We start from the raw sequence: 12,237 nt of genomic DNA on the forward strand, positions 1-12,237 counted from the left end.
TGCTCTCCTTGCTGCAGTTGCGGCTCGGCCGGTGGGGGCATATAAATCTTTTCGTTGCTGCCTTGTGCTCTCCTCATTTCTGACCCCTTTTCTTTTGCATCAGTCTGTTGATCGAGGACATGTCATGGTATCGATGGCCTCATCTGCTTCTTCTCATCCGCCTGTCCTTTTCGTTTTCTTTTAGTCTGGTCTCCTTTATCTATTGTTCTGCCAGAAGCCCTCTTTTTCGCTTCATACTCAATCTTGTCAATTTATATATAACCTTACCCTGCCCCCATTACCATCCAACTCCTTTTCTTCACATCATAATAATCCTATATCTATTGAGTCTCTGGGAGTTGCTAGAAATTTGTGCCGGCACTATTTCCTACTCAACGTCTCGACATCTCAATACTCACATTGTTTCTTTTGCTTACATATTTTCATTCTTACGTCCACTCGTACCTCTCACCTTCATTTCGACAAGCCACAGGACACCCTATTTCCATACCTTTCAGACACCCTTCAACCTTTTGTAACCCAAAATGACCACTCCTTCAAACAACAGCTCCTCTAGTCCCCAGAGGGCCACTGCGACACGAGACGCCATCCCTCTTCCCGACGCAGCTCGCCGTGTCATACGCAACCAGCGAGGAGGTGATATGCACAGCACGCGCGGTGTGCAGATCCTCCAACGAGAGACACTGCCTTCCAGTCGGTCTGCTAGGCGTGTGCTCACGCCTCAGATGCAACAAGCTCATGGCTCGCTCGGCAGCTCACAGCGGATGCCCACGCTCCAAGAAATGTACAACACGTGGCGCTCCCTCGAAGAACAGATCAGTCAGATGCGCCGCCTTCCCATGTTCGTCAAGGCTGAGCTGAAGTTCTGTCACGGTTGCCGTATCCTCAAGATCCGTGTAAGTGCCTCTCTACCCCGCTTGATGTAAAATTAAATTATGTTTTGCTTTGAATACTAACACCAATCATTCCCAGTGTACATGCTTCGACTACTCTCAATTGGAGGCGGTATACCAAGAAAAGGACCGCATACTACGATACACAGCCCTTCGCGAGTTCCCCATCGAGGGGAGTGAGAGTGAGGAAGATGTCACCACAGAGACTGTGTCTCCTTCAACGGGGTCCGTCACTGCTGCTCCGTCCAATACACTCACAGGTCTTTCTGCTACTCCTTCAACATTCCAAGACCTTCCTTTGGTGAACAATCTTGAATTCATACCCGCAGAAACCTATGCAGGCAACCTGCACATGGGAGCTCACCTCAATCATCCCGTCGCGGATACCAACTTCACGGCAGATACAGTTACGTATGATACGCAGACTGTTCAAAATGTCGAGGCATCTGGTTTTGATTTCAACACAGCCTTGACTACGTCCACTATTGGCCCTACATCGCAGAACAACGCAATGACTTTGTTATCACCGTCATCTGCTGGGCACCGTCAGAGCACTGCATTGCCTGCATCTGCAGGCGCGACCGCTCTCACTCACACTCCGACACTGGTCAAGTTTGAGCTTCGCACTATCATCATGGCAAAAGAGAAGATTGGCACCCAATCGCGCCGCTGGCAGTGCCAATACGGTCTGTCTGACAATCCCGAGGACCCTATCTGCAAACGCGAGGATGACAACATGGACACAATCCGCCGCCACTACGGCCGTGAGCATGGCAGCCACCGCTTCCACAAGAAGCCAATCCTCCGCATTCGCTGCAGCCACTGTGATATTACATACGACAAGCAACGCCCTCCTTCCAAATGCCCTGGCTGCAAGGTTGACCACGGCATTTGGCTCCGGGAGATTTTTGCCATTATCGAAGTGCCTGTGCCTCTCAACAGCCAAGAGGAGACGAACGGTGGGGGCGGTCCTGGCCATTTGGGCGGTGGCTCTAGCAGCTTCGGCGGCTTCGGCGCCTCGAGGGGATTCGGTGTCTCTGGGGTCCCAGGTGCGGATGGTGCAAGCGGTCTTCACGGTGCCGGCGGCTTCGGCAACGCTCATGGGCCCGGGAGCGCTGGAAGTCCCGCTGGCTTCCATAGCGCCGCTGGGCCCAGCGTCGTCCAAGCATGCAGGCCGCAAGTCGACAGTACAGAGGTCAGAACGATCCCATACGACCCAGCCACGGGTATGCCAGAGTGTTACAACGACATCTGCAACAACACCACGGCTGTGCCGGTCATGCCACTGCCTGGCGCCGTGGCCCACGCCAGCGACTCTCCAGTGCAACGGCCGTCGTCGTCGTCGTCTTTGTCGACAGCTCAATCCCAGGCGCAGTCGCTGTCGCGGTCTCTGTCTCAAGCACAATCGCCCTTCACCCAAGGTTTCTACGCCGTGGGCCGCGGCTTGCCTTTGTCGCCTGCCACGCACGTAGCCTATGCCATAACGACGCCGTCAATGTCTCCCGGGACGCCCATGTCGCCGACCTCGCCGGCGTCGAATGTCAGCAGCGCATACGACGCGGAGACGGCGGCCATGTTTCCGCGCGAGTTTCAGGGTATGGCCGTAACCCCTGGCCAATGCCAAGTGGACTTTGCAACTCTGCCCATGGTCAACAGTGATGCCGCTTTCGGTGGTCCTGTTGGCGGAGTTGCCGGTGAAGGCGGCGGTGTCCACAGCCGTGCAACTGACTCTCCGACCGTTGTCGGCCACCACGACACCCCCGGCATTGGCCCCGGTTCGGATCAGGACTCAGTAGCTGCGCAACCGCCGGCCCCGTCAGGCACGGTCAGAATGGTCGACGTCCAGATGTTCATGGACATGGCCGCTGCTCAAGTGGCCCCAGCCGTTTCCCCGGCTCAGAATGATGCCGTCAGCAGCAACAACGGTCCGTGGAAGGGCAAGTGCACCACCGAGAGCGAGTTCTTTTATTTTGCGGATTAGAGTCCAGCCTGGTGCTGTCTCTTTTGCGACGTGAATGTAGCGTATCGGCGATTTGTTTTTTTTTTTTTTTTTTTTTTTTTTTTTGCGTTCCTATTTTCTTACCGTCATGACTTATTCCCCGACTTTGTTGTCACATGCAGTCGTCTTTCGTTGGAAGGTTGCGGTTGGTGTTAAACGAAGATCGTGTCCGTTGTCGTGCGTTTGCTTGTTTCGTCCTGTCTTTGTCGGGGACATTGCCCTTGGCACAATCTGCAGAAACCATCGCCAAATAGAATTCGTTTTAGTCTTAACAATAATCAATACACATGAGCGATCCAGTTGATTTGGAGGCTCTGTTTCCGTTGCAAAATCAAAGTCACCATGGCAAATAGAAAGGACGTGGATATACACGACGCGAGGCATTCCCAATTCGTGAAGAATAAGGTGTGTTTAAAGAAGTCAAACCGAAAAATTCGAGGCTGTGTTCCGGGGAACGTTGGACAGCATCCCCCCCAAAGAACGCCATTATGGCCAAACCCATCCAGAGCTGCCTCGATGTGGAGATGCGCTGTCCACAACAGGACATGCTACCATGCTGGAGGACTAGGATCGTCAAGCCACAATACGGTATATTGCTCCATACCTCTGGGCGTGGCGGAGGAAGACGGGCTCGAACTCAACCAGAGAGCTCTGGTGGACCCCATTAGAATAAGATCCCAAGTCCCAATCGAGGATCACAAGCAGGAGTCTCCAAACCTTGGGGTTCGAATTTTACTTCCGAAATCATGAGGCTGCTTCTGACTCGTTTCGTCGTTCGATCGCTCCTTCTGTGACACGAGCCACGAGAAAAAGAGTCAATTCCTGCAGTACATTCGTATTCTGTAGACTCCACAATGCTTGTACTTCGTATGTTGCATCGACGTATTGACCAATGGGGTAAAACAGACTTGCAGGGAAGCAGCGACCGGTCCGTGTTGTGCGCTCTGCGAGTGAGTCACTGGCCGAACCATGACAGGCAAACAAGAGCCCCTCATTGGCCAGTTTTCACAACCAGTCCACTTTGTGGGTGGCCGGCTGTAAAATATGAGGGATGGAGAGCGGAAAGTGGGGGAGGCTATGTGTTGGTGCTTGTGAGTGCGTGATGAGTGTGTGGGGCCTGCTTCTGGCGACGAGATTCGTTCCTTCCCTCACTCATTTGCTCCACTGGTTTGCCGGCTGGGCTTTGGCTTTGGCGTTGTCTAAGGTGAGGAAACTGCGCCTCGCTGGGCTTTTCGCGCCTTCCTCTCTGAGACAGGCCTCTCGTAGCACAATTGCCGTTGTCTGTCGAAAGCATGGCAAGTCCGACTGAGTGTGTATGTTGTATTCTCTTTTAATATCATGCTTCGTCCTTTCTCTGTTTCTCGTGATTTGACTTCTCTTCTCTCCCACAGCATCTTCACATACACATACGCACACGAATACTCGTCTATTTCGGAGCCCCGTCCCCGTGCGAAAGCACTCCCTTCTCAGCATCGCAACCCGTCAACTTCTGCGATTCACGTCACCTCCCATACACCTCCCATATTTATCAACATCTCAATATCTCAATTCAAAATCACACGCAACACCAATTCGTTTTTTTTATCAAACGGACAACATTCAAACAAACAAACAAATCAATCATATTAGTCGTATCAGACCAAACTCGCCAAACACTCGACACAAAAGATAACTTCCAGGACTCCTTGCTGCCGTCCTCAGCCAACCAATTGACCAATTACACCAAAAGCACGAGCTTCACCCCAACCCATAATCAACCAACACTTAGGACCCATCGTTACCAATTCTCGTCTCATGGCTCATCAAGGTAGCTTCAGCAGTGCTCACAGCTCCATCGGCTCTAGCTCCCCTGCTTCCAGCACCAGCGCCGCCTCAGTCGCCGCTGCTTCGCCGACCACCGTCAGCTTCTCTGTCTTCCAGGAGGGCCCTGGCCGTCCCCTCGTCTTCGCTCCACCTCTGGGTACTCCCGAGCTTCAGGCTCTCGTCGATCTCTTCATTGCTCTTGACGTCCCCGTTTCTATGAAGATGGAGATGATCCAGCGTGACTTTGAGGCCCATACTGCTCGCACCAACGAGCGGTACAAGACCTACTTCGTGCCCTCTGCCTCTTCCACGCCCACCGCCTCTGCTGTCGTTCACTCGCCTTCGACCTACACCGCCAGCCCCAGCCCAATCTTCCACAATGTCTTTGACACCAACTTCAACCACCCTGCTTCTACCGGAAGCGGCAGTGGAAGCGGCAGCCTGTACCTCGATGCCAGCCCTGCTCCTCGCCCATCGCCGACCGAGTCGGATCTGACGGTTGCGTCGGATTCTCTGTTCCCTCTTCCTGTTCCCATGTTTTCTGCTTCCCAGTTCGCCGATGTTAATGCTGCATTTGCCGGCAACTTCTTCCCGGTCGCTGTCGACCAGAGCCCTGTTGCCTTGACCGCGGCTTCGATGTGGCCGGCGGCGACGCTCACAGCAACCGCCACCCCGGCTGCTCGCCGGACTCAGCCGCGTCAGTCTGCCGCTCCTCCTCCTTCTCAGCGTCGGAGACTCTCGGGCAGCAGCAGCATGCAGATCCTCACGCGTACTGGTGAGGACGTCACCCATGTGTCCAGCCGTGGTACCCGGACACACGAAGAGCGGGAGAACACCCGCCTCGTGCGCCAGCGGGGTGCCTGCCCTGACTGCCGCCGGAAGAAGACCCGGTGCAACCCGGACCACGCCGGCTTCACCGCGGAGCATGTGAGTGCTCGCGCTGGTCCGTACACGGCTCCTGCCCAGTCTGGCCGGGCCAAGGCAGAGGCAGCCGCAGCCAGAGCAGCCAAGGCTTCCAAGGCCAAGGTGGAGGGCAAGAAGACCGTGACCACATCTGAACCTGTCTTCGCTGCCCCGCAGCAGGCACCGAACGCTGCCGTCCTCGCCGGCATCGAAGATGGTGGTGGTGGTGGTGGCGTAGGACACATACCGCCGCTCGACCTCGACCTCTTCTCCGACTCTTTCGACTGGGAGCAGCTCGCCGCTGACCAGGGTCGCCTCTTCACCGAGGATGATCTTGAGCTGAGCATCGCTACCACGCTTTCCATGACCATGCCGACCGCCAGCGGCGGCGCCACCACCACTGCTTCGGCTTCTTCTTCTTCTACTGCCACCACCCAGGCTCCCATCGACCCGCACAGTGTTCCACCGTTCCGACCTCCTCCGCCATACCGACCTACGGACGCTCGTCTCCAGTCCAGCCGCAACATGAACGCCCCCTCCACCACCGCCGTCTCCCCTGTCTCTGCCATTGCCTCTGCCAGCCCTGTTGACCAGGCTCCTCAAATGGAACGCATGATCAGCCCTGCCGTGGACTTCAACAACGGCTTCGCTGACCCGGCTGCATTTGCCAACGACAACTCGACCGTCTTCGGCGACGCCTCGGAGACCTTCTTCTCCGCTGTGAACGCCTCCATGACTGGGTCTTGCGTTCAACCTGGCTCCGCTCAAACCGGCGGGCTGACACACGCCGAGGCACTGCGCACGTCAGGCTCACTACCTGCCGAGGTTGATTTGGGACAAATAGATTTGGGCGACGACGACGGTCAGGATTTAGATAGGCTTGACACCGGAGTCACTCACTCTGAGGAAGAGGAACGCGAGCGCGGCAGGCCAACCGAGTTTACGAGGCGCGGCGTCAATATACCTGACCGTGGCAGGTTTACGCCCTTCGGCAACCGCAGCGAGCAGAGCTGGTCAACACTAACGGGCGAGAGCAGCCGTGGACCTCGTTCTACAACCACGAGCGCATCAGCAACCGCCACCGCCACGCCGCCTATCCTGAAGACAATACGCGGGTCGCCTTCGCCCGCCGAGGCGGGTGTGCCGCCCAGCGACTCCCTCTCCACGTCACAAGCCGAGCCAACACCGTCATCCTCGACACCGCCGCTGTCGCCTGCGGACGCCACCGTGCTCCTGACAGTAATAGTTAACTTCACAGCGTCGCTGCTGCTGCCTGCCTACTTGGCATGGACAGCGGCGGCGGCGGCCGAAGCCGAAGCCCACGACAGCCTGGTGTCCGACTTGGAGGTCCAGCTCGACCGGATGAATCTCGCTCCCACCCTTGTCGCCTGCCAATAGTATTTGAGGATACTGTACTGGTGGGAGAGTCAAGGCGGTGGTCGAGGCGTCGGATGACGAGATGGAAGAGGGTTGTCGACGGGTGCCCAGTGCTCGGTGAGGGGCGAGGGCGAAAACACGGTGAGGTGTGAGCAGTGGATGAAGAGCAAGCGAAGATTTGATTTTTTTTTTTTTTTTTTGTTTTGTCTGATTTTGAATTTGTCTTCCATTTCACTTTTTGTTTTCCAGCTCTTTTCCTATATCTTTCGATTCCGGTGTATTTGTCCCAACGGTTCAGGTATTTTTATTACTTTGATGTTATTTTATTCATTTGATTTCCTATTAGTTTGGTTTTTTCCTGCTGCCTCTTCCGAGTGTGCTTTCTATACTGCCACTGAACATCTGCATTACTTTATCCATGTACTTACCAGTTTGGTGACATAAATGACATCCGAGACTCTTGTTTTCTATGCAGTGCTCTCCTGAAGTTTGCCATAATCTCAAGATGCTCGTCTTCTGAAACAAGCATTCGACAGTTGTCGCACTGGTACCAACGTAGACAACCACAAACTGACAAGTTAAATCAGAGACAAAAGAAAACTCGCGAGATGTCAGAAGTTGTTGTGGCCGCCGAAGCAATGACTAGTTAGAGTGTTTCGCAATGTGCAACTTGTGGTGGTCTGACAGGATCCCGCTTGGTCACTGCAGAGCTGAGGGAGTCTGCGTCTGATAATGTATACCCAACGCTGGCGGAGACTTGCAAACGCACGATGTGAGCCGTTTCCTCATGCACCTTCGTCTTAGACATGCTTGCACCTTCCTCTTCTTCACCATTGTAACCAGTGGCGATTCTTAACTCCATCATGCCAGAATTGGAAAGAGACTGAATCGTCCCCGCCCCTTTATAGCAGCCGCCAGTGGCAGTTTCCTAATTTCGGCTCGGACACCGGAAACGGAACGGATAAGGAAAGAACAACCAGCACGACAACAAAATATTTAGTCCCTATCGCCGTGTTAGGAGAAACAGGCAAAGGGAAAGACCCAAAAAAGGGAAGAGGCGCACAATGCCTTCCAAAAAGGCCCGCCGGGCAAAGAAGGAGAAACGGGGGAATCCAGCTAACCGGAAAGCCAGTTACGCGGCCGCGCCTTCCACATGGAGTCGGTCGCAAAGCACGCACCTGCTACCTCGGTCATCCACATGGTCGGCGCTTTCCCGGTTTTCCAGTGGCGGTTTCCGCGTTTGGATCGCCATGGCAGCTGCGACCGGAACCACCATCATGCTGGCTTTCCAATGGCCTTTCCTTCTTCACCTTGCTCCTTCTCCCGATGTCGAGCGTGTGCCCCTTTTTCTCCTCTTACCATGCGCTCTTGCATCCGTCGCTTTCGTCAGTCAGGTGTGTTTATTTTCATCTGCCTCCACGACAACGCGCGAGGGCGGCGGTGAGCCAGAAGCAAGAGCTCGGGTCACAGAGTCATTCAGCATCACGGACCAGCGACTCACCAGTCGCCAAGGCCAGTCTCACGAGTCTCTCAGAACCGGTCGAGACATCGACAAAACCCCGCAGCCTGACGACAGCGTCACGAGCAAACTGTGGCCAGACACGGACAACGACCGCTCGAGCGACATCTGGTCTGAATACCACGACATCCGCGAAGACTATCGCGCCATCTGGCCCGAGTCCGAGTCAAAGGGAGAGATGAACCACAGGTCAGAGCACTCTCTAGCCCGACCCTCTTGGCAGTAAGTACCCCCCCTCGTCATCTCACATAACTCAAGTCCCACTTTCATAGTCCACCAAATCTCCTTGCCATGCTAACAGCCAGAAGGGATCGCCATGGACGTCGGAGACGGAGAGGCCCAGGACCTGCTGAATCTGTAGGTCAGGCTCCTGGTCATGGTGCATCTACCGCTTGCCACGACGATAACCATCGCCTCCCTCTTGATGGCGCTTCCGATCGGGCGGACAGTGGGCAAACGACTCGTAGAGATCGTGAATATCGACCAGAGACAGGAAACCGGTTTCGCCAGCAGGGCACTGTGCATGTCAGTGAGCGTGGCCGTGCACGTGGTGGTGGTCGTGGGCGTGGTCGAGGTCGTGGCTCTGGATTTCTTCATCCACGAATTGGAGGAGAGCCGCCTCTGACGGGGGTAAACCGTCGTCCAGACTCGCAAACAGAAGAAGCCGCAGCGGTGAACAAGACAGCCGCAAGGACACATCGTACAGCCAGAGCTGGCAACAGCATGTCGACAGCGTCGACCGCATCGCATGCTGCTGCTACCGTTGGCACAACCATTGATACAGCCGTTTTGGCGTGTCCATCAAGAATCTCTGCGTGTCCGTCAGGTCAGTTGAATGCATTCTCGTCAACGGAAACAATAACGGCGTCCGCTGCGTCCAAGCCGGCGACAACAACAGGCGATGGCCGGGATGCCATCGGGGACAGTGTTGCAAGGTCTGGGGGCGCTGCCATGCCTGGGGTCGTGCGCGGTGTCACACCTATCACAGTGTCTGCCACAAACAGTGCGGCTAACAGAGGCACAAGCAACGCTGTTGCAGCTGCAAATACACCAAGCGACCTGACTGGAACGACCAGCGAGCAAAACCGTCGTGCTCGCCGCGCACAACGAGCCGCTCTGATTTTTCAAGAGCAATGCCAGATTCTCCAAGCCGAAGACGCGGCACGCGAGCAGCGTGTCTGCGCTGTCGGGAAAGTAGAAACTTCGACTGCGACTTTTACTGCTTCTTCGGCATATTTGTTTGATGTGGGCAAAGACCAGCCATCGTCAACCATGACTAATGTGGCGGTGGCTTTTCAATCGTCGTCCCCCAGCACTGTGCATTGTACGAAATTTCCAGAGGTGGTGAACTCTATTCACGCTAACCCCACCCAAAAAGCTACCACCAATGCAGGACCACAGCCGCCAGTTCACGCTATCACAAAATCCATGCAAGGTTTAGCTTTTATCAACAAAATCTCGAAACCTCACATTGCAAGCAGTCGTACCAGCATTCAACCAGTACTGCCACTTCTTCCCACTCTCAACCAAAACGTCAACAGCGGACAGCCACAGTCACCCTGCGGCTCGATCAAAGCATCCGTTGTTGCTGCCACAATGGCGAGTGCCAAAGTGAGCAACAACCTGGCCGGTAGCGACGCCGAGGATAGCAACGATTCCGATGAAGATGGAAGCTTCGTCATGACGAGAACGGCTGGCAAACGCCGTCTCAATATCAGTGCTGCCGACATGATTGCCAACGAAATTTTGGACGACGTCAACGAAGAGCTTGTCGTGGAGGACGACGAAGTGGCTGACCCTGTCAAAAAACTGCATCGGGGCTACATGAATGAGGCCGTTGCCATGGTACGTTTTTTTTTTTTTTTCGCTTCCTTGCTATTGTCACCCTCTCCCTCTCACTCTCCCACCTTTCTACTGTGGTATAGAAGAATTCCGCTATTGCCCTTTGATATACATCCGCTTTGCGTTCCCCAGTGGAGTGTTTTGTGCGCCTTTGCCACCACCACTTCTGGATGGTTGCTCATGTATTTTTGGGCCCCATCGGAACGACGATGCGACTTCTTTTTGCTAACATTGGAAAAATAGGCTCAATTGGCTCTCCGAACAAATGAGACGCCCGTTGGCTGTGTGCTTGTGCACAACGGCCGAGTCATCGCTCGGGGTATGAATGCGACCAACATGACCCGAAATGGAACTCGTCATGCCGAGTTGATGTGCATCAACGCGCTGCTCTCATACTGGGACGACGTCAATAAGGCCGACGAAACTTCCTCCAATTCTGAAAACAACGGAGACGACTATTCAGACTGTGGGAGTGCCGAGGACTACGACGACGACAAGAAGGAGTACACAGACGAGGACTGGAAAAAGGTCGACCCTAGCAAAGGTCATCTATTCCCCTACGGCCAAAAGCTCCATCCTGCGCGGATTGTGAGCCAAGACATCATCCATGAATGTTCGCTGTACGTCACAGTTGAGCCGTGCATCATGTGCGCGTCGATGCTGCGGCAGTACGGCATCAAAAAAGTCTATTTTGGCGCGGCGAACGACAAGTTTGGCGGCACCGGCGGCGTACTACGCATTCACATGAACTCGAAGCCTCATGAGCCGATTCAGCAGAATGTGTCGTACATAGAGACATATGTTACGAACATGATGTCTCGGCCGAAGCGTGCCAGCCGACCATCTCGAACGCTTGCTGTCAACACGGAAGAGGTGATTGCGGCCACTGAAGGTCCGATGACCGACGGTGCCTGCACACCCTCGCCCACGGACTCTGCCGAGTCTCAAGAGGATGGTGGATTAGCAACCGCAAAGATGACCACGACCGTCACGAGAGCAGTGGTGACAACTGATAACACAAACAACCCACCGGTCATACGGCACACATCAACCATTCCAATTGCCGAAGGAGCAGTCCCTGCTAGAGACGAGGGGCACGGCGGGAATGTTGAACCAGGGTTCGACGTCGAGGGCGGCTGGGGCCGCGACAAGGCTGTATTCCTTCTCCGCCAATTCTACGTACAGGAAAATGGCCGGGCGCCGGCGCCCAGAAAGAAGGAGGGTCGAGCCCAGCGTCTCGTGGAACAAATGAAAAGCGAGACCGAAAGCACTGTCAAGCTCCCTCCCAAAGTCGACGGACTGCTTTCGGAGGTCATATCTGAGCAGCGGTCGCTTCCAGTCACGCCACTCGCTGCGAGTGGGCCCAGTGATCCAGCCCCTTTGCAAGTTGATTCCGTCATGGACATGCCACTTAGTGGTGTTACGAAATGCGCTCCAAACGCCGATTCAGCCGGTGCCATCAATATCTCTGACGATTAGAACTCGATCAGAGGCAATGTTCCAGACATGGCGCCAATTACCGCGTCCAGCATGGTGGATCCATCGCTGCGACCGCCCGGAAGCAACGCAATGTCAAGCGTTCTGAACAACATGCAAAAGCTCAACATCAAGGAAAACTACAATGCGGGTGGCATTGGCACCAGCGTTCAAAACGAGCCCTCGCACAACGCCAACGTCAAGGCCGTTGGGGGCAAAAAAGTTGGTTTCCAGATTCCTCCCGTCCAACCAGTCGGTCCTCTCAAGCCTGTCACGAACCGCCACAAGTAGTGTTCAAGAGACGGCGCTTCTCATCCTCTTCCTGTTCTCGGGAGTGCATCAACATGAACTCGGACTGGGAGAGAATTGGTCCATTGATCAATGAGGACTGCGCCTGCTTTATTTTGGTGTCTTGGACGAACGGC

General features: G+C 54.8%; 5 protein-coding genes across 5 annotated transcripts; all 5 read left to right on the top strand.

Annotated features, from left to right (window-relative positions):
* Window positions 1-524: 524 nt before the first annotated feature.
* Window positions 525-2,874, top strand: SPBR_04716 (uncharacterized protein; the record flags this gene model as incomplete). Its single annotated transcript, XM_040762993.1, has 3 exons — window positions 525-896; window positions 973-1,069; window positions 1,223-2,874. 3 exons carry the CDS (start codon window positions 525-527, stop codon window positions 2,872-2,874), a joined length of 2,121 nt encoding a protein of 706 aa, XP_040615391.1.
* A 1,812-nt stretch (window positions 2,875-4,686) lies between these two features.
* SPBR_04722 (uncharacterized protein) lies at window positions 4,687-6,996 on the top strand (the record flags this gene model as incomplete). The annotated part of the gene is made up of 1 exon (XM_040762999.1): window positions 4,687-6,996. The coding sequence occupies one exon, from the start codon at window positions 4,687-4,689 to the stop codon at window positions 6,994-6,996; it is 2,310 nt and encodes a 769-aa protein (XP_040615392.1).
* Window positions 6,997-8,335: 1,339 nt separating this feature from the next.
* Window positions 8,336-9,119, top strand: SPBR_05263 (uncharacterized protein; the record flags this gene model as incomplete). The annotated part of the gene is made up of 3 exons (XM_040763540.1): window positions 8,336-8,415; window positions 8,480-8,716; window positions 8,861-9,119. The coding sequence occupies 3 exons, from the start codon at window positions 8,336-8,338 to the stop codon at window positions 9,117-9,119; spliced, it is 576 nt and encodes a 191-aa protein (XP_040615393.1).
* Window positions 9,120-10,090: 971 nt separating this feature from the next.
* On the top strand, window positions 10,091-11,815 carry SPBR_04883 (tRNA-specific adenosine deaminase; the record flags this gene model as incomplete). Its single annotated transcript, XM_040763160.1, has 2 exons — window positions 10,091-10,339; window positions 10,580-11,815. 2 exons carry the CDS (start codon window positions 10,091-10,093, stop codon window positions 11,813-11,815), a joined length of 1,485 nt encoding a protein of 494 aa, XP_040615394.1.
* A 27-nt stretch (window positions 11,816-11,842) lies between these two features.
* SPBR_05437 (uncharacterized protein) lies at window positions 11,843-12,103 on the top strand (the record flags this gene model as incomplete). Its single annotated transcript, XM_040763712.1, has 1 exon — window positions 11,843-12,103. One exon carries the CDS (start codon window positions 11,843-11,845, stop codon window positions 12,101-12,103), a length of 261 nt encoding a protein of 86 aa, XP_040615395.1.
* Between the last annotated feature and the right edge of the window lie 134 nt (window positions 12,104-12,237).

Source organism: Sporothrix brasiliensis, assembly GCF_000820605.1.
Source record: "Sporothrix brasiliensis 5110 chromosome Unknown Cont21, whole genome shotgun sequence".
NCBI classification, from domain to species: Eukaryota; Fungi; Ascomycota; class Sordariomycetes; order Ophiostomatales; family Ophiostomataceae; genus Sporothrix; species Sporothrix brasiliensis.